At 46.3% G+C, this 21172-nt stretch overlaps 1 protein-coding gene across 2 annotated transcripts; it reads right to left on the bottom strand.

Annotated features, from left to right (window-relative positions):
- Positions 1–3650: 3650 nt before the first annotated feature.
- COPZ1 (COPI coat complex subunit zeta 1) lies at positions 3651–21089 on the bottom strand. 2 transcript variants are annotated; one of them, XM_053373572.1, is made up of 9 exons: positions 21066–21089; positions 12021–12089; positions 9743–9824; positions 8632–8723; positions 7959–8014; positions 6140–6217; positions 5887–5938; positions 4652–4690; positions 3651–3805 (listed from the first exon to the last, which is right to left on the bottom strand). In XM_053373572.1, the coding sequence occupies exons 1-9, from the start codon at positions 21072–21074 to the stop codon at positions 3758–3760; spliced, it is 525 nt and encodes a 174-aa protein (XP_053229547.1). In that variant the 5' UTR covers positions 21075–21089; the 3' UTR covers positions 3651–3757. The 2 variants fall into 2 exon arrangements, with proteins under 2 accessions (XP_053229547.1, XP_053229557.1); XM_053373582.1 differs by lacking the exon at positions 21066–21089 and adding an exon at positions 20884–21000.
- Positions 21090–21172: the final 83 nt, after the last annotated feature.

A 21172-nucleotide genomic window follows, 5' to 3' on the forward strand; every position in this document is an offset into this window, starting at 1 on the left:
CAATCACCCATTCCCACCACCCTTCTGAGTAATACCCCTCCCCACCTTCTCACTATATAGAAGGATCTGGCAACTTCTGTTTCAGTGTATCTGAAGAAGTGTGCATGCACACGAAAGCTCATACCAAGAACTAACTTAGTTGGTCTTTAAGGTGCTACTGGAAGGAAAAAAAATTTTTGTTTTGACTATGGCAGACCAACACGGCTACCTATCTGTAATGTGAAGTTGTTTAGGGCAGTGGTCTCTCTTGGGGAGAGAGAAAAAGAAGAAAAGCAAAAGTCCCGTTTACCTACCCGGATTCAAATCCCAGCTTCAGCCATAAAGCGCTGTTATAAGAATTCTAAGGTCCCAAATATAAAAGAAGCATTCATAAATGTACAAGGCAAACACATACATAAGTACAGTATATAAACCACGTGTCTGAAATAGTACAGGAGAGCAATCCTGAAACCATTTTGACTCTCCCAGTGACCTCAAATATTTCTCTGCAAGGTGGAAGGAAATGGGAAAGCCTCTCTGTTGTATTTTACTTACCTGTCTTAAGGCTATAAAGGTACCCCTGCCCGTACGGGCCAGTCTTGACAGACTCTAGGGTTGTGCGCCCATCTCACTCAAGAGGCCGGGGGCCAGCGCTGTCCGAAGACACTTCCGGGTCACGTGGCCAGTGTGACAAAGCTGCATCTGGCGAGCCAGCGCAGCACACGGAAACGCCATTTACCTTCCCGCCAGTAAGCGGTCCCTCTTTATCTACTTGCACCCGGAGGTGCTTTCGAACTGCTAGGTTGGCAGGCGCTGGGACCGAACAACGGGAGCGCACCCCGCCGCGGGGATTCGAACCGCCGACCTTAAGCCTTATAGTCTTAAGGCTATATTTCTGTATAAATAGGGTGATCCTGTGACCCGGATTCAGGAATTAAAGTATTTACTATCACAAAAGAATGGCCAGGCTGCCCAGGTAAAGCAATCAGTGACCATTGTCAAGTAACCTGGCAAACAGGATTTCTGCTGTAGACAGCCTCCTGTGATGTATTTCTGCTGTAGACCCACCTCCTTCTGTGATGTATGTATGATGCTTTAGGGAGTGGTCTTGGACTACAGGGTGGGCAATTTCAAGAGTCTATATAAAGGGCTTGCGCACCATTGTTCTGGGTTCCTCCTCGCTCCTGCGTGTGATGAATGGGGACCCTGTTGCAACAGTTTAATAAAGATCAGGCTTACTAGCTGCTTTGCTTCTCAGTTTTCTCCGGTTGGCCTCTGTTGTTTTCTCCTACCGATAGGGAACACACTTTAGGACTCTTGGATATCCCATTAGGGAAAAGGAGCTGGTTTTTTTCTGTAACAGTGCAATTGGCGAATTTGTGTCAATCACGCTCTCTCAGCCTACCTAACCAATCTCATAGGGTTGTTGCAGGAATAAAGGAGAGTAGTCCCGTCCATGGACAGACACCCCAGCCTTCCTTTTTGGAAAGGTGGGATATAAATGCAATTCGTTGCTGGCCTCTGTCTTGGGAGACCGTGGAGGAGTGCGCCTTTGGGGGTGAAGTCAAACCATTGAAGAGTTACAGTGCTTGCTGTGGCTGCGGAGACTGACATGGGACATGTTTTGTTGCAGCTGGGGCAGGATGAAGATGTCTGGTTGTGCTGCTGTACAGGCAACCCACGATTTGCGCAGGGATTGCGTTTGTCCCCTGTGTGTGCATAAGCCCACCCCATCCTGCCCCCCATTACTCTCTCTTTAAGGTCTAAAATGACCCACACGTCAGCGGCCCTGTATCAATTGAACATGCATGAAAGGGTTGCCGCCTGTAGTAATAGTATAGGCATGCAGCAGTTTCATGAGATACTATCCAGAGTTTGCAACTAATTGCACTGTGGAGGTGCCCAGTGACTGTGGCAGATAACCAGCCACAGATCCAGCTGAACAGGATTGTGCAAGCTCTAACCCTAAAGCATGACGCACATGGGATATAGTGTTCTTTATTCCTACGGCGAGAAGAGTTCTGTGAAGCCCAAGTTCCAGTGTAAGAGTCGGAATGTATTGATTAATTAAACAACTTTCTAAAGTATTCCCACACCATAATAGAAATCTGGAAGAATTTCAGCAGTTCCTCCAAGATCACATGGACTTATGAGAGACAAGAAAAACCGAAGGGAGGCTTCCATAACCAGGAAGGAAATCAAAGTGTGTGCCAGCCAGATGGGAGGAGTGATCCCTGACCAGGCAGACACCATTAACAGAATGGCAGGTGCCTTAAACAGCTAAATTGATCTATTTGATTGTGTCATCTCTGAACCAGAAGGGAGAAACAAATTGCAAGTCACACACAGAATAGGTTGTCAAAGGTTCCAGAGAATTCCTACTTCCGAGTTTCTTATTTTACTCACCCATTAAAAACACCCCCTCCACTTTTTGCAGCCCTACCTAGGAATGTGGTTTGTTTAAATGACTTGGACAAAATATGACAGTGCTAGAAACCAACAGTTTCGCATCTCCTGGTAATCCTGTTTTTGTGCTGTCAGTTCTGGGTCTGCAAAATTCAAATTCTGCTGCACCAAGAAAAGTGGAATGGATCACTTGGCGTAATCATAACAGCAAGCCTACGTCTGTGTACTCAGAAGTGAGTTCCATAAAGTTCAACAGACTTTACTCCTAGGTAAGTAGGTGAGGAAGCCGATTTCTGGTTTTGATACTTGCACAAAAGGCACAGAACCCAAATGCCTCAGGTCCTGGAACTGTCATTCCACCTCTTCTCTGATTTCTGCAGGTATTTCATACATAGCTCCCAGCTCCATGGGATATACAGCTGTTGTGGATAACCCACCACCACCAAGAATCTGAATTCTGCACAAAATTTTGTACTTTTCCTCTAGAACCGGGGTAGGGAACTTCTGCCCAAGAAGTGAAATGTGGTTGTCTGTCCAGGTATCTCTGCATAGCCCTTGGGGTTCTTCATCAGCCTACTCTCCTCAATGCCTCTTGCTTGCTAGATGGTGTGTGTGTGTGTGTGTGTGTGTGTGTGTGTGTGTGTAAATCTCTAACTTTTCCATGGGCGGAATGTAGCCTATGAAAGATTAAGAGTGTCACACTCATTTTCCTGCTCCCTTTTGCCTCTGGCCTTCCCACCACTGGTGTGCACCCCCCCCCCAGCCAATTACGCAGGAGGAGATGTGACCTTGGGCTACAAAAAGGCACCTCAATCACAACCAACACCAAGCCCTGCCTAAGACGTCATTACCAAGGCTAACTCCCACCCAAAGAGAAGTATTGCTTTGGCGCTTGTCTTCGGTTATTTCAGCAGCTGATCTGTTGGTACAAATACCACCCATAACATGGGTTTAGACAGCTGGGTGTCAGGAAGGAGAATTCCCATTCACCATGTCCATTAAAGGGACTATTATTAAGACAACCCCTCTTTGGAAGCAGCCACCAGCCATGCTCTGACCTAGCAACAAAACAAAAGAATCTGAAGAGGACCTGAAAGCTCTTAGAACAGGGTGAAGCACGTACATCTCCGGCCAACAAGGGGTGTCTAAGGTGGAGGGAGGATGCCAGGAAAGAGAGACTTTTGTCCCTGCTCCCTGGTTTCCCACTCACTAGCCCCCACCACCACTGAAACAGTGACGAGACTCAGTAAGAGCCAGAAACCGGATACATCAAAAACTGTGGTCATGTTGCATTTTGGTCAGTGCGAAACAGACGGGAAGAGGGGACAGCTGGGGACACAGTAGGTTAATGGGGGAGATCCCACGTGGCTCCTCATCGCAGTAGTGACCACTTGATCTGTTCCTTTGCTGACTGCAGCACCTGCAGACGGAAGTTGAAGGATTCAGATTTTTTTCAGCCTGCAACACACTCTCCACAAACCCAACCCTTTTGTGGTTAACAGGAAACACCTTGGTGGCAAACGCCTTAAATACTATCTGGAAAAGGATTCGTACTGCATGCACGCATACAAACATTGCCACCAACAGCCACAGCTGTACATCCCTAAAAATGCATATTCCCGTGACACTTCTGGAAAGGGGCTGAGCAACTTGCTTTTTCCAAAATGCAATGGCTGATATCTAAAAGAACTAGGAGCATTTCCTATGCACTACACTTAAGCTCAGCCCTCTCACCAGCCAAGATTCTGCTTAGGCTCCCTTTGGCTTGTGAGATTTAATCAACAGGTTTCCATACTTATTTCTATAGCCATAAAGACTATGAAGACTGGGTTGCTGTTCTTTCTTTTTTGGGCAGTCACAAATATCAGCATATTAAATTCTATCAGACGCCAAAAATGTGTTTATGGGATGCGATAGGCAGACGTATACTCCTAGCATGCCTCCTCAATTATTATTTATTTTACTTCATAACATTTATATACCGTTTGATTGTAAAAACCTCAAGGTGATTATTAGTGTTCATCTGGCAACAAGGATAAAAAGATGAACACCAAAACAGGCCAGAATCATACCACATTATGATCAAATCAAGATCCAAATGCATGGGTAAAAAGAAATGTTTTTGTCTGGCACATCAAGTTAAACAAAGTTGGTGCAATATCCCAGAAGCTTCAGGGAAAAGGGGAGGGGGAGGAGACATGTAGAAAAAGTGGTACCAGCAGCATTTAATGAAAGGTACCCAGCGAGATGTAGGCAGAAGACATACCTGTGACACTGTCTGCTCTGTAAGAGGGACATCCTCTCCCTGAAATACAAAGAGGGGAAACCACAAATTCAATGGTGTGCAGAAATAATAAAGCAATTGAAAGCAGGCCTGACTGAAGGATGCTGTATATAGACTTTCAGCCTAATACAGCAAGGCTCTTCTAGATCTACTGACTCCTGAAAGGAGACCCCATTCCTCTCTACTACATATCTGCTCTTGAGTTCCCAGCTCCTACCCAGGAGTTATGCATTGCTCAGAAATCTACCGCCCAATGTCACTTAGTCTAACCACTAACCAGATTACCAGCAGCAGCCTCCTCTTCCTTCCCCCCATCAACCTACCGTATTTTTCGCTCCATAAGACGCACCTGACCATAAGACGCACCTAATTTTTAGAGGGGGAAAGCAAGAAAGAAAAAAAATCTGCGCAGAGCATGTAAGCGGCTCTCGCTGTTCTTGCTTTTAAGCAAGCAAAGCGAGAGCCACTTACATGGCTTCTCTCCTGCTTTGCGCAGCTCTCACTTTGCTTACCCATCCCTCCTCCCACCTCGCTGTAAAAGAGGAGGAGGAGACACTCGCTTGCTTTACAGTGAGGCGGGAGGAGGGATGGGCAAGCAAAGTGAGAGCTGCGCAAAGTGGGACAGAAGCCATGTAAGCGGCTCTCGCTTTGCTTGCTCCCGTCCGTCCCTCCTCCTGCTTCGCTGAGAAGCCAGCAGAGCAAGAGCCGCTCAGCGCCCCCTTTAAAGAGCCGCGCCGAGCCTGTGTGCGGCTCTTGCTGGCTTTTCCAGGAGGTAGGGAAGGGACAGAGGGCAGCCCGTCTGTCCCTTCTCCCACCTCAGGGAAAAGCCAGCAAGAGCCGCACACAGGCTCGGCGCGGCTCTTTTAAAGGGAGCGCTGAGCAGAACCTCCTGCCTGCATTTGCTCCATAACACACACACACATTTCCCCTTACTTTTTAGGAGGGAAAAGTGCGTCTTATGGTGCGAAAAATACAGTATGCAATTTGGCCTTAAAAAAATATTTTATTAGATTTCAAATATGTTAAGGGGGAAAAAAGTAAACAACATATACAAAAAACAAACAAACCCACACCCCTCTCCCCAACACTGCAATTGGTTGATTTCTTCTGTCGTAAAATGGGTTCCTGTGCCCTTAAGCTAGGACAGAGGTCAGCAGAGAGGTCATGCCTACTGAAGAGGCATTCAAGGAAGAAGAAGAGAGATGGGTTTCACTTACCCGCACAGCAACTCTATGTAGTACCTGCTGGGGGTCACTCTCAAGAATCACCCTGTAAGAGATGAAGAAGCAATCATTCACTCAACTGGGCTACGCTCCAAGGGCAGGGCAGGAGCGATAGAAGTCATGCAAATGCAAGGGCCACCATTAAGAATGCACATTCTTTCAACGCACACACACACATCCACACACGTATCAGATCTTGAAAAGAGCTGCGAGAAGTCTAGAAGTTTAGTGTAGTTGCTGGACTTACCCGCCATCCACAATTTCATCCACTGCCAGGAAAAGGCCCTCCATGTTTTCCATAAGTGCTCGCTTCTCCACATTCTTCCTACAGAAGGACAAACCAGATTCTGCTCAGTTGAGAAGCTGAGGGTCTAGGTCTCATCTTACCACCCGGGGCATCTCACAACCTAGCTCACTGTCAGAGCCTTAAGCACAGACCTTACTCAGACGTGCCCCACATTTAAAAGCTTTGCTGTGCAATCGCAAGGACGATGAAGGAGCTGGGTGAGATGCAGTGAGGCTTTAAAAGAGATTTGGGCCAATTCCTGGAGGATAAGGAACCACAAATAGGGAGACTGCCGTTATACTCGTGTGTTGCTTGAGGGTTCCCGCAGGAATCTGGTTGCACATCGGGCTGTGAGAACAGGATGCTGAACTAGATGGGATTTTGGACTGCTCTAATGACTAGCAACTTGATGATAATCTCAGGATTCTTTAATTCTGCCCTGGATTTCAGGGCTTGTACCCTGAACCATGGGACACACAGAACCATACACAAAGGGCTTCCTTTAAATGGGGCATGAGCATACACATGTATTATGCACCACCACCCACACAAAGAAATTGCAATTCTACATTAATAAAAGCCGTATTCCAGAACCTAAATAAATATGGACAAATGTGTATTTAATGCAGAAGCAGGGGGGTTGGAGCCCCCTCCCAGCTCAGATTAGAAAAGCCCTCCCCCCACTTGAGCTTCAGGTGCCTGACCAAGACCTTTCCTTTCCAGCAGACATTTAAAGGAATTTTTCTGTTTTTAAGACTAATAGTAATTGATTTTATCCATTGTATGCTTTTAGTAATTTTTATGTACACCACTTACGAGATGTCGGCAATTAAATATCTTCAACAAATAAATATATAATATAGTTAAGGCAAGCAGCGCAATCATCTATTCGTTGCCATGAATATATTCCACTTCTGCTTAGACGTGGGTTAGGAAGCCAGAAGATGTGATGTGTATGTAAGGCTTTAGTTCGCCTCTAGCAGCTTCTAACCACCCCAATAGTTCCCTTCTAAAGTACAAAAGCCACAATTTTGGAGGCTTGATTCTGTGCTTTTGCTGTGCCACAACGGACACGCCTAGCACATCATCTTTATTATCGACGAAAAAGGAAAGAGGCACGACAGGACCCATATCCTGCACATCTGCCTCTGCCGAGGAAACCTTCTCTCTCTACTCACATGTGGCTACCAGCTGGACCCTTTTATATGCTCTTATCCCAGCTTACACACCTTCCTGAATAACCCATAACTGAGGTTGCAATCCTAAACTCACTTATATGTGAGAGTAAATCCCACCAAACTTCAATGGGCCTTTTTAATCTGTTGAAGACATGTCTTCATTATTCTGAGTCCAATTATAAATAACTATTTACATTATAAAACATGATGAGATGATACTATGAGGCAGCAGCTAAATGTGTTGCCCAAATTAAATTGCCCAGGGAAAATGTCTTGGTCTGTAAGTGCCGGTGCCAGTCTTTATTTCTGGGTAAACATGTACAGTATAACACTAGGGGTCACTTAAACCATTTTGGAGACAGGAGGCTGAAAATACTTTCAATTGATTTTATTGTGACTTAAAACATCCAGGGGTTGGGGGTGGAATCCAAACTATGAAATACTCCCCCCCCCCCCACTTCCAACACATTAAAAAATTAAGAAATGCTTTTGTCCTCAGTGGTGTACCCAACCCCAAAATGAATGCATTTGAGGCACAAAAACAATTCCCACATTTCACCCTGTGCAACCAGCTCAGCCACGACCAGAAAGAAGATTCTTACCGTAGCATCTGACTGAGTGAGTCGAAGAGACAGTTCAGCACAGCCATTAGCATTAGCTGCAAAGGAGAAGACAAAAGTTTCAGAGCAAAGGAACCACACACACATGCACACAATCCATGTGATCTCATACAAAAGTGGCTCAAGGCAAAGCTGGCTTTGGAGCAATTTTGGGGGTGATTCCTAGAGGGCAATAGCATGGCATTGATTGCCAGCACCCCAACCCACCCCAAGGACATAGAAATCCAGGATCTTCTTGCTCTGTTGAAGTCATCCCTCTTAAAGCAGGGCTATGAAAGCCATGCCCCCAATATTCTCTTAGACTACAACTCCCATCAACCTCTCACTATTGGCTATGCTGGCTGTGGCTGATGTTAGGTGAAGTCACACAACAACTGAAGAACCACAGGTTCCCCACCTCTGCCTTAAAAGAATCCTGTGGGACTGTCAACTATTTTCAGGGAGGGTGGAGGAGTTCAACAAATCTCCCTCGCCTCAGCACCGCAGTGGCCATCAGCGTTGCAAGCATGCTTTGTGGCAGAGGAAGAAGCCAAGGATCTCACACAGCCCAAAGATCATGACCAACATAACCTTCAGCAGGGAAGCCAGGATAGTCAAAACCTTGCATGCATCATTTCTGCAGAAAAGCCTCTTTGCCACCTAAGGATATACACACCTCATTTTCATAGGAGCTGCCGATGACGTAGAAATACAGGTCAATGCTGCTCTTGTAAACAACTGTCAGTCCCTCTAGGAGAGCAATCTCACCTAGGTGGAGGGAGAGAGAAAAGGAATAAAATAACAAAAATAATAAGAGCTAGAAGAGAACATGAAGACTACAAGAAAAGCAGCACTCTTCCTGTTTTTCTCAATAGCTGCTAAGCAAGAAAGCAACATCCAGAGTCATCACAAAATCTTTGGGCGAGTTTACACCGCTGTAGGAAGATCTATCTGATTTGGGAAGGGGGGGTGCTGTTTAAATTGGACTACAATCTTGAATTGGCACCACTTGCTGCATAGTACAGACACCGCCAGCAATTATGCCCACATGCAGCACACATTTACACAAATGAGGTGCACACTGCCAAACATCCAAGCGCAGAATCCGCTGACTGAATTGCGCTAGCTCAGCTGCACAAGCACAAATAGAACAGCTTCTTTATGAGAAGGGAAACTGAATGAAATGTCTTCTTTCAAGTGTTATCGCTGCTGCTTATGTCCTCCATGCACTCTGGAAGAGGCTGGAGGAGACTGAATTCGACTGGAATGTCATTTCTTAATTTAGAATAGAGTCACGTTTTCCCCTGATGAAGAACATTTATATTCAAAATACATTGGGGTATGTCAAAGATCTGCTTCTTTATCAATCTTTCTTGTACTGTCATTTTGATTTCTCATCACATACTAGTGTAGATACTGCTCCCCAATCGAAGCAAAGCCACTATAATCATGGTTATACACCCATGGAGCAGCCAAACAGCTGCAGAGCAGGTAAAACTTTTGCCACCTCCCTGCTCTGCATTTGCTGCTGCTGTCTTTGCAAGAGAGGAGAACTGCTGGACTACCCCTGGAGGAGGACGTGCATCAATATTCACCCACTCCAACCTCTGGGTGGAGTGGAGAGTATTTTTAAAACCAGATAGACAAACAAGGAAAGCCATGTAGATGTGTCTGACTCTTCTGGCTGAAGGATTCCAGGGGGAGCCCTGTTTAAAATATGCATATATATGCATGTATATATTACAGTCCCAGGTGCCTTTCCCATCACGCTCCCCAGCAGAACCTACTATCTGTCCGGTGAGTTTTGTTGAAAATGTTCTTCTCAAAGGCCTTCTGCTCCTTGACAGTGGGGTAGGTGTCATCATAGTACTGCAGGGGAAAAGAAAGTATGCTTGTTACATGAGAGGCATGCGAGCCAAACCACTTGCTAGGGTCAAATGCTGCTCATGTCAGCTGCACAAACACGACACTCAAACATTTATTTATTAAGCTTTACATTTTGTCAAGTTGTCTGTGCCTTTGAACAACTCCTAAGAGATCTCCTGCAATACAAGAACGGCTAACGAAAATTTGGGAAATCTTTTTAGTGACAAAACTATGAAAGAAGAGCAATAAGCAACAAAAAGGCAATATTTATATAAATTTTATCTCCCTTTAGAGGGAATAAAATAATGACCAGATAGTACTATACAATTCTTTTTCACCAATATGATCTTTCGCTCTCACCACCTAATTTTTGCGAAAGCATTCAAAAATCTAATTCTTTATCCTTCCACTTAACTTAAGCTCTTAAAGCACAGGAAAATGCTATCATGAGGCAATCCAGTGTGACTATGTAAGTGACAAACCAGAGGCTCTCTCTGAGCTATATAAAATGTAAAATATAGTAACCAAATTTTGTGTGATGGTTCCTGAGATCAAGGAGCAGGTTTTTGTCTATGTTTGGATACAAACTGGACACTGTTTTGAATAAAAATGGCAGAATGAACCTTTCAAAATTGCACTGGGTTTTGGGCGCTTCTTAGAATTCCTGAGCAGCACTGAGCACAAGGCTGCTAGTCTGCCACACACACACAACTTTTAGAACAGGTAATAGTGTTTGTTTCCCATCATAACAGCTCTCACAGAAAAGGCTAAAGTGCAGGACACTTTCCTATTTTATACAGCAGCAGAGGCAAAAGCAGAGGCCCCTGGTGAGTGTGTGGCTCAGCGGGGATTTTAACCCAGGTCCCACACCCTCCCCCCTCCCCAAAAAAGTGAATTATGTCACCTGAAGGAGCGTCTCCGCCCCCATCGTTCCCCACTGTGGTCCAGTGCCAAGGGCCTTCTGGCGGTTCCCTCACTGTGAGAAACCAAGTTACAGGGAACCAGACAGAGGGCCTTCTCGGTAGTGGCGCCCGCCCTGTGGAATGCCCTCCCACCAGATGTCAAAGAGAACAACAACTACCAGACTTTTAGAAGACATCTGAAGGCAGCCCTGTTTAGGGAAGCTTTTAATGTTTGACGGACTACTGTATTTTAATATTTTGTTGGAAGCCGCCCAGAGTGGCTGGGGAAACCCAGCCAGATGGGTGGGGTTTGTTTGTTTATTTATTTATTTATTTATTTATTTATTTATTTCTTACTTACTTACTTACTAACTACTACTACTACTACTTTAGTTGTGGGTTGTGGGCTAGAACAGCCTTCGCCAACCTAGATCCACCCAGTTGTTTTAGACTGCAGCCTCTGTCAGCCCAACATAACACAGCTGTGCTGCCTGGAGCTGATGGGAAGTGTAGTCCAAAGCACTGGGGGGGGGGCACCGGGCTGGCAAAGGAAACACAAATCCATCCTCTGCCAAGACAGCAGGTGTAGAACTGGGGGTGGCACCACAGTGAAGAAAAAAGGAAAACTACACTTTTTTGTAAGCTGGTTTTTAAAAACAATTAGGTGGCATCTAAATGGTATTAAATAAATAAATACACTGGGACTTTTTCCAATAGACACTCATTTTGCGAGCAGGGCAACATCGCAAGCAAATGAGCCTGCACTTACAAAGCTACCTCAAGGATGGAAATAATAATAATAATAATAATAATAATAATAATAATTTATTTATACCCCTGCCACTCTGGGCAGCTTCCAAGAAAATATTAAAATACAATAGTCTGTTAAACAATAAAAGCTTCCCTAAACAGGGCTGCCTTCCTGCAAGGAAGATTTTGCCCAAATAAGTGGAGCCTCCAGATGTTGTTGGACTACTCCCATCAGCCATAAGGGCCAATGGACAAGACGAGATGGATGCTGGAAATCTGGAGGGTCACAGGTTCTCCCGCGTAAAGGAGTGCCAGGTATCAGAACACACCGGATAGGCATCTACTAGCAAGAGTTAAGATAGATCAAATGCTGTCTCAATGAGCCCGGGTGACTGGACTAATGTCCTTCTTGCTCGGAAAGCAGGGGCTCAGTTAACAGTCCATAAGAGCTCCCCAGCTCTCAATGACAACTCTGCCAGGCTGCTTTGCTCAGGCCCCTTAGAGCCTTGTAACTTCCCGCTCCTTCCAGTTCCCCCTGAAAACTTACCTTGGCAAACATACGGTCTCCATCGTTGTCCAAGATCAGGATGGCTTTCACAGTGTAGAGAGATGGCTCCTGCAAAGGAAAGCACAATGTCACAGGTCCATTCAAACAACACCATGTGCTGCTTCCTCCGACCGCAGCCTGACTGCTGACCTACCCAGGGGTAGGACCACAGCTTCTGATGGGTGGCCCTAAGAGCTGTTACAAGGAGGAGGACTGTGCATATACTATGCTCCTCCGTACCAATTACTCCAGGCTGGCAGCAGTGTTCGAAATTAGGCAGGCGCCAGGCTTGTTTTGCTACTGGTGCAGGTCCAATTGCAACTACATGGAGATTTCTGTGTGCCAAGCTGGCGACTGCAGTTTAAAAACCTCTGCTTTGCTCCACAGTTAATACCATTTTCATTTCCACTGTGTGTGTGCTTCCTTCTTGCATACTGAAACAAGTGAATTGTTGCAAGAGCAAGCTACAGTCAAGCAATTTAATTGAGATCACAGAATTGTAGTGTTGGAAGAGATCCCAAGGGTCATTAAGTCCAACCCCTTGGTGAATAAGACATTCCATTGTGGTGTCCACAACATAGACTGAAGGTGCCATTTGGCACCTGAATATACACTGCAGAGCTTGTGACACACTCAGTGGTTCCCATGTCTGACAGTATTGAAGGCAACCACACTACACCAAACAGCAGCTCACAGTGAGCTCCAGATCAGGTATCAGCTTGTCAGGACTAGGACTAGGACCTAGATAGCCCGAAATGCAGAGCAAGTGTCACATCCCTATCCCAAGGTAAAGGAGAGATTAAGAATGTGTTGTGTGTAAAAGGGCCACACTGCAGGAGAAAATGGGGGCCACCTCCCTGCCATGTCTGCGGCTGAATGAGATTCTGCGGCTTAGGAGGGCATGCTTGGGGCAAGAGAAAGGACCAGAAAGAGATGCAGCTCCTCCATGCTGGATGCTTGAAAGCTCTCGAGACAAAGTTCTGTGATGCACTGACTTCCACATAGCCACAGTCGGAGTGTATAACAGAACTTCACCTCAAGTGCTGCAACAGGAACTGCAGGCTCATCTATGGAGTAGACTCTGGCAGGCGGATCCACCACTCCACAGAAACTCTACGTCTGGCCAGCCCGTTCCAAACAACTGACCCACTGAGTCAGACTGAGACAGCACTACGCATGACTTTTCTCAAATTTTGAGACGGGTGTGTTTAACAGCCATAGGAATAGAAGGTTCTCTTATCTCTGGATCACCTAGACAGGACCCATCATAAGAGCAGCCAGCCATGATTCTACTGGAGAACAGCCTGGGTCTATTGCAGAGCTTTTCATACAACGGTCTGAAGGATCCAGGGATTCCTCAGAGATCAGTAATGGCAACCAAGCATCCCTGAATGACAGCTCACCCACCACTATCTAAATTATCTCCTAAATTTCAGACCTGCTCTAGGGTACACTCACAGTTCACGCAATGGTGAGGCCCAACAGGACTGGCCAGCACTCTGCACGGAATTGAGTGCCCACCTTAAAACTCTTCCCAGAATCATTTGCAAGAAGCAAGAGCTCTTTGGTGACCAATACTGAAACACGTTACCCAGCAGGTGAGTCCATTTGAAGAGGGATCTGTGAAGCTAGACAGCATGAAAACCACTGCTCTCAAGGTCTCCATTTTACAAAGGGGGTCTCACTGTTCCAACAGAAATTGCATGCCTCACACCATACAAAGGAAGAGAAGAAAACAGACCAGGTCTTCCTCTCTCTCTCTGACATGCATACACACACACAGAATGGCTCATCCATTATCATGTGGACGAGCAATAATGTAGACAAATTTAGAATCTCCTTCTGTTGCCTTCGTCCTTATTCGCACACACACATACATAAATTTGCCTGGCAAACTTTGCAGGCAGGCAGATGTGCAGAGGGAAATTTCCTGCTCTCCTATCATATTTCACCAGTCCCCTGGGCAATGCCTGTTTTACAGCACAAATCCTTGCTTTGCAGGAAGAATAGGGGGGTCTAAACCCCCCCCCCATGAAGGCCTGTGAAAATTGTAAGTGCAACATGTCAATGCCCCAAAGCTAAGCAGACAATTTGCTATACAAATACTGTCAGAGGAATAACCCATCCCTGACCTAGATTGAATGAAGCCACAGATGAGACGGGCAAAAGCCACACATCTCCTTCCTGCCTTGCTTCCGAAGAGAGTAAGAATAGATGCTTACCATACAAGCATCGGAGGAGAATTTATACATCTCTTTGCCAGAGAGACAAGCTTCTACTGGAGAGGCAGCTAATAAACACACATTTTAAATCTATAATGAGCGCTGACTGGAAGGCCAGAAGCGGCATAAATTCCTCTCTGGAGGCTTCCAGTTCAAGCCAAGGGCTGCCTCGAGCAATCAACCATTAAAACAAGACGTTAAGAGTTACTGCACAGTTTATTCTGATCATTTAATTCTGAAGTTTCAATAAATTAAACTTCAATCAATTAAACTAGGTGTGCAACGGCCCAGATGGTCAGCACGATAGCAGCAGCATTGCCATAAAGATTTTACAGCTGCCAGGACCTCGCGGAAGGGGAGCATTTGGCGAGGGAGAGGAGACGGCAAGAAATATGTCCGTGCTGGGTTTTATCTGCAAGAGGCAATTGGGAGAGCCACGTGGAGGAGGCAGGGCTATTCCCATCAAGGGAATGCACAGCTCGCAAGCCAAGCCAAGGCATTTCCTCCAAAGAGAGAAAGCATATTGCAAGGGTCCTGCAACCCCAAATCACACCACACCAAACCTAGCAATAGTCACGTGCTGCACAGCACAATGGCATCCGGTGTCTTTGCCAATGCAGTTGTGCTGCTGAACTTAAAAAGAAATTCAAATCCCAAATCCTCTCCTGAGCAGGTGATGGCACTGGCAGGTTTTTTAAAAACTGGATATCCCAGTTGCAGTTCATTGACGTCAGAAAAGGTTTTGCCTTTTCCCCTCCAGATGCTGTGGAACAACCAACTCCCATCACCCCTGACAACGCTGATGTGAACTGGAGGGCCACAGGTTCCTCAACCCAGAGTCAGCATATCTCCCACTCCTCCAAGAGCATCACAAACAAATGACTTCTCCACACACACCCCTAAAAAAGACTGAGGATGGCGTTTGCTTCACATCCAGGATCTAATCAATCACCAAAATCAGGGATGAGGAGTTTTCTCCCAATTGACTCCGATCTTCTGTATAGTTTTTATTTGAAGGGAGGAGTGGGCTGGGGAGGTAAGAAAACTATTTTAGCTACCTGGTTAAGCCAATGTTCAAAAGGCAATTTCATGTACTGTGCCTTGCAGCTGAGTCCGAAGTCAGCCCCATTGAGTTCAAAAGGCTTTCTTCAAAATAAGTGTGCATAGCACATGCTACAAAATGCAGCACTTCCTATAAGTGGATGGTTCTCACCACATAGATCAGGGGTCAGCAAACTTTTTCCGCAGGGGGCCGGTCCACTGTCCGTCAAACCTTGGGCGGGGGGACAATGAGCGGCGTGAAAGGGATGGCTCCGGAGAGGGGCTCTGAGCCAGCTCAGGCCAGCCCTGTTCCTCCTCTAGGCAGGGTGGGAAGAAGCCAGGGGGAGGGAGGGAGGAGGCGGCGCCGCCACAGTGTGTTTGGGGGGGGGGTAGAAATGGCGCAGCCCGAATGATCAGAATCCCCACACCGATCCACAAGGCGATTCCCGGACCATCCGTGGGCCGGATCTAGAAGGCAATTGGGCCAGATCTGGCCCCCAGGCCGTAGTTTGCTGACCCATGATTCACAATAGCCCCAACTAGCAACACAGAGACACTGTATGAGCCTGCTATTGGTGGCGCTGTGGGTAAAAGCCTCAGCGCCTAGGGCTTGCCGATCGAAAGGTCGGCGGTTCGAATCCCCGCGGCGGGGTGCGCTCCCGTTGGTCGGTCCCAGCGCCTGCCAACCTAGCAGTTCGAAAGCACCCCCAGGTGCAAGTAGATAAATAGGGACCGCTTACTGGCGGGAAGGTAAACGGCGTTTCCGTGTGCTGCGCTGGCTCGCCAGATGCAGCTTTGTCACACTGGCCACGTGACCCGGAAGTGTCTCCGGACAGCGCTGGCCCCTGGCCTCTTAAGTGAGATGGGCGCACAACCCCAGAGTCTGTCAAGACTGGCCCGTACGGGCAGGGGTACCTTTACCTTTTACTGCACTTAAAAAAAAAAAGCCCATGTAAAGTTAGTCAGGTTTCCTCATATGCAACACAAAACTGTATGGGCAGTCCTTTTAAAATGGGCCAAGTTCTTCAGATTCTGGCCTATTTTCACTCAAGTGTCCAACCTGTGTCTGTGCTGTACAGTTTCAGACCAAAGGTGCAGACCCCACCTGACTAAATATTCCTACAGCCACACAAAAATCCCTTCCTCATAATAAAGCCGAGATGACCAGGTGAATAGTTGTACAGCAAAGCCTTTCCCCCAACATCTATTATTATAATTATTAATATTTTGATTTTATTTATTTAACAGAATGTATGTATTACTTGATTGCAATAAAACCTCGAAGCAATTTACATAAAAAACACATTAAAATGATCAGTAAAAACAATTGAAAACATTTTATAGCAGCAAAAGTTTAAAGCATGTCAACAGCTACATATCTGGATAGGCTCACCTAAAGAAAAATGTTCTAGGTGCTGAAAAGAGTGCAGGGGAGGTCAATAGGCAGGGAGTTCCAAAGTGTAGGTGCTGCCTATATTGCTCAATTTCTCACCACTGCAGAACAAGTACTATGTGGCACCTGAACAACGCTAGTTCTGGTTTTCCGCCATACTAATTTCCTATTGGCAAGGACCTTTTTTTCATGAGGAAGCTTTTGTGTGCAGTCTGAAGTGGAACACTCCACTCACTAACTACCTCAGTGAGTACTAGGACAAGGCTTTTTGCAGGTCCAATCTAAACTTCAGTATAGATACAACTAGCTCTCTGACCACTCTAGGACAATGTCTCAGCATAATGTGTTTTCTGGAGTCTAGAAAAGCAGGGGATTTGAATTTGTGATGCTGTGGGTTTCCTGTGTAACTCGGGGAAGTTACTGCTTCAATCATGGCCAATCATGTGGCCTAACAGTTGTTGCTGGACTCCAGTTTCCATCAGGCAATGTGGCCAACAGTTGAGGGTGATGGGAATTGTAGCCCAACATCGTCCAGAGGGCTGCAGATTCCTCAGCTCTGTTAAAACTGGAATCAGCTATAACAATCCTCGATCCTCTTCACAGATTTTTGTGAGGATGAACCAAATTAGGGGGTCTTAAGGATTGTGGCAAAGGGACACGGGTGCCGCAGTGGGTTAAACCACAGAGCCCTAGGACTTGCCAATCAGAAGGTCGGTGGTTCGAATCCCCATGACGGGGTGAGCACCTGTTGCTCGGTCCCTGCTCCTGCCAACCTAGCAGTTCGAAAGCACGTCAAAGTGCAAGTAGATAAACAGGTACCACTCCGGCGGGAAGGTAAATGGCGTTTCCATGTGCTGCTCTGGTTTGCCAGAAGCGGCTTAGTCGTGCTGGCCACATGACCCAGAAGCTGTACGCCGGCTCCCTCGGCCAATAAAGCGAGATGAGCGCCGCAACCCCAGAGTCGTCCGCGACTGGACCTAAGGGTCAGGGGTCCCTTTACCTTTAAGGATTGTGGCACGCAAGGGTGAGAAGAAACAAAAATTGATTAAAATGTTAAATTTGAATGGCGGCCCTCAGCTAAACAGCAGTAGGAAACAAATTCTCATGGGGGCAAATGTTGTTTATTTGTGCTTCATTTCCGTTTGTTGCATTAGTTCAGCTCAGTCATCCAACATTCAGGACTACAACTCCCATCACCCCCTGACCATCGGCCACACTGACAAGGGATTTTGGAAATCGGAGCTCAAGAACCTCTGGAGGGTACAGTTGCGGAAGACTGCACTAGGTGCGTTGCCTTTCCTCCAAGGAGTTTAATTCACAATACATGGAGTTTCCCCCATTTTTTCCTCCCAGCAAGGTAGGTTAGGCTGTGAGTGGCTCACCCAAGGTCCCTGCTAAGGAAACTCAACAACTGCCAGTAGCAGTAACAGAGACATTTGACCTCTGTTTACTTGTCACATTGTTATGGCCCGATACAATAAAGGTATTTTTCTTTCTTCTTATTTTGCATTGTTTCAGTACTCTTGCTTCTTATCATTTTGTTTTGTTCACTGTCTGCAGCTATTCATTGAAAAGGCAAAACGTAAATCTAATAAAACAATCACCAAGACCCATAGTGGATTCACAGTTAAGCAAAGAGTTGAACCCAAGCCTCCCGAGTCCAAATTCAGCACTCTATTCACTATACCCCACAACCTCTATTTAGAGCTAAGGCAAGTCAGTAAATAAGGCAATCTGACTTGGAGAAAAAACTGCATTTACAAATGACTGCATTTTGCTTCAAGGTCTGAGGTTCCTCACCTGTCTAGAATATGAAAATGAAAGTTTAAACTACAGTGGTACCTCAGGTTAAGTACTTAATTCGTTCCGGAGGTCCGTACTTAACCTGAAACTGTTCTTAACCTGAAGCACCACTTTAGCTAATGGGGCCTCCCGCTGCCGCTGCAGCATGATTTCTGTTCTCATCCTGAAGCAAAATTCTTAACCTGAAGCACTATTTCTGGGTTAGCGGAGTCTGTAACCTGAAGCGTATGTAACCCGAGGTACCACTGTAACTACAATAGGCTAGGGGTGGCCAGATTACCACTGAAGTGCAGCAAATTATAAGTGATGTTATTTATATTATTTTACCATGCATCACGTAGATTCCAAAACATCTGAGGATGGCTCTGCAGCAGACATTAGAAACCCTTCCCTGAATTCACCAAAGCATCAAAAAGTATCAGAGTATTATTATTATTATTATTATTTGCTGACCCCGCAGAAAACATGGGCATTTATGATAGCAGCTTGGCATGTATTTAAAGCATGCTTATTGACAAACAGATGGATACATACATGTGGTTCTTCAGAACAGGACAAAGACTGTATAGCTGCAGGGCACACTACCCTATCTACAACCTTGTCCCCCAGGGAATCCCAAAATTTCTACCTACCTTCTCCACAACTGACTTCCCTGCCAAGCAGCCCTTGCTGCAGATCTGTGGAAGAGCATCTGCATTCCTGCAGAAATCCTAGATTCAATCTTGGGCATCTGCCCTGCCTTAAACTCTGAAGACCTGCTGCCAGTCAGTATAGACAGTGCTCAGTTATAATCATCATCATCATCATGTTAGATGGATCAACGCTCTGATATTAGATGGCCCCTTCCTCTGTTCCCTGAGGCATTTGGGAAAGGGTTAATGGACTCGGTTCACAGAGGGCACCAACCAATCCTGATGGGCCTCACAGCAGCCCTGCGGAAACTGAAAGTGCATCGGAAAACACAGAACTCTTCGGCTGCTCATTGCATGTCAAGTTCAGGAGTGGTCAGCAACCTGTCTTATAGGGAAATGCATCTACCATTACAGATCAATGAGGAACCCCTGCAGAAATAGGAAAGCAGTCCAGTGTGTGCGCACACACACACACACATATTTATAAATAATTTTTATTGGTTTTACATATAATCACATTACATAACATCATATCCTCTTATTTTATTTTAAACGGCCTCGGTCCTGTATACCTGAAGGAGCGTCTCCACCCCCATCGTTCAGCCCGGACACTGAGATCCAGCACCAAGGACCTTCTGGCGGTTCTCTCATTGCGAGCAGTGAGGTTATAGGGAACCAGACAGAGGGCCTTCTTGGTAGTGGCGCCCACCCTGTGGAACACACTCCCTTCAGATGTGAAGGAAATAAGCAGCTATCCTATCTTTAAAAGACATCTGAAGGCAGCCCTGTTCAGGGAAGTTTTTAATATTTAATGCTGTACTGTTTTAAACATTTGATTGGGAGCCGCCCTGAGTGGCTGGGGAAACTCAGCCAGATGGGCGGGGTATAAATAATAAATTATTACTATTACTATTATTATTATTATAATCACATTACGTAACATCATAGCCTCTTATTTTATCTCTTTGGCTCAACTGAGCCTAGTGACTTCCCTCCTTCCCATCTACAGTGGTACCTCGGGTTAAGTACTTAATTCGTTCTGCAGGTCCGTACTTAACCTGAAACTGTTCTTAACCTGAAGCACCACTTTAGCTAATGGGGCCTCCCACTGCCGCTGCATGATTTCTGTTCTTATCCTGAAGCAAAGTTCTTAACCTGAAGCACTATTTCTGGGTTAGCGGAATCTGTAACCTGAAGCGTATGTAACCCGAGGTACCACTGTAATGGTTTACAAAATTAAACTTTGCATCATTACATTTCATTTCTTACACACACAAACAAATATATATATACATACATATATGTATATATACATATGTAGATACACACATATATATACATATATAGATATGTACATACACATAGAGAGAGAGAGAGAGAGAGAGAGAAAGGAAGTTCTTTTTTCTTTTACTAGGGCACAGAATGGGAACGAGCGTTTCACCCCTGCCTTTCCTATCAATCCCCACAGTAGGATTTCACAATAAAATGGATTAAATATTCCTTTGCCTGCAGTTGAATCCGTTTGCTTTACACGCATCCTACACGCTTCAGGAGACAGGGCAGCAGGGGCAGCTCTGCTGTCTGCCATACGGGCCGCCCCAGCCTCTTAAAGGCCCCCGCCAGGTAGCTGGGCCTGGGCCCCGCCCCAAGGACCGAGCCCGAGCCTCAGGAGGCCCCAGCCGAAACCTGCCAGCCGCGTCCCGTCCATCTGCCCGTCTCCATGGCAACGGGCGCGCCCCCCAGCAATTCCCCCTCGCCCCTCCGGCTCCTACCAGGATCAGCGCCTCCATCTTGGTCGCCCCGGTGCCGACGTGGAGCATCAGCCGCGTCTGCCAACGGCATTGGCTGGCCCCGCGCCAATCTTTTCTCCAGAGCCCGCCCCTTCCATCCAACTCGGCCGCTCATTGGCTCGTGCTCGCTTTCCTCGGCTAACCTGCCTGTCCCGCCTCCCTACCTTTTTCATGTTCAGCGAGTCGGCGAGTTTCCAGGGAGAGGGCGTGGCTCACCTTGAAACCCCGCCTCTGCCCGTGATTCGAAAAAAGGGCTGTCGGTCACTTTGCC

This window comes from Podarcis raffonei, chromosome 2, assembly GCF_027172205.1.
Source record: "Podarcis raffonei isolate rPodRaf1 chromosome 2, rPodRaf1.pri, whole genome shotgun sequence".
Classification (NCBI taxonomy): domain Eukaryota; kingdom Metazoa; phylum Chordata; class Lepidosauria; order Squamata; family Lacertidae; genus Podarcis; species Podarcis raffonei.

What these genes read in the sequence shown, in the direction of transcription:
- COPZ1 (XM_053373582.1), bottom strand. Translation starts at nt 20,931, where the DNA reads ATGCTCCACGTCGGCACCGGGGCGACCAAGATGGAGGCGCTGATCCTG. An exon ending in GAGACCGTATGTTTGCCAAG is followed by an intron (nt 9,825 to 12,020) that starts GTAAGTTTTCAG and finishes TTTCCCCTGCAG; the next exon opens with TACTATGATGACACCTACCC. An exon ending in CAGAGCAGACAGTGTCACAG is followed by an intron (nt 3,806 to 4,651) that starts GTATGTCTTCTG and finishes TTCCGTCTGCAG; the next exon opens with GTGCTGCAGTCAGCAAAGGA.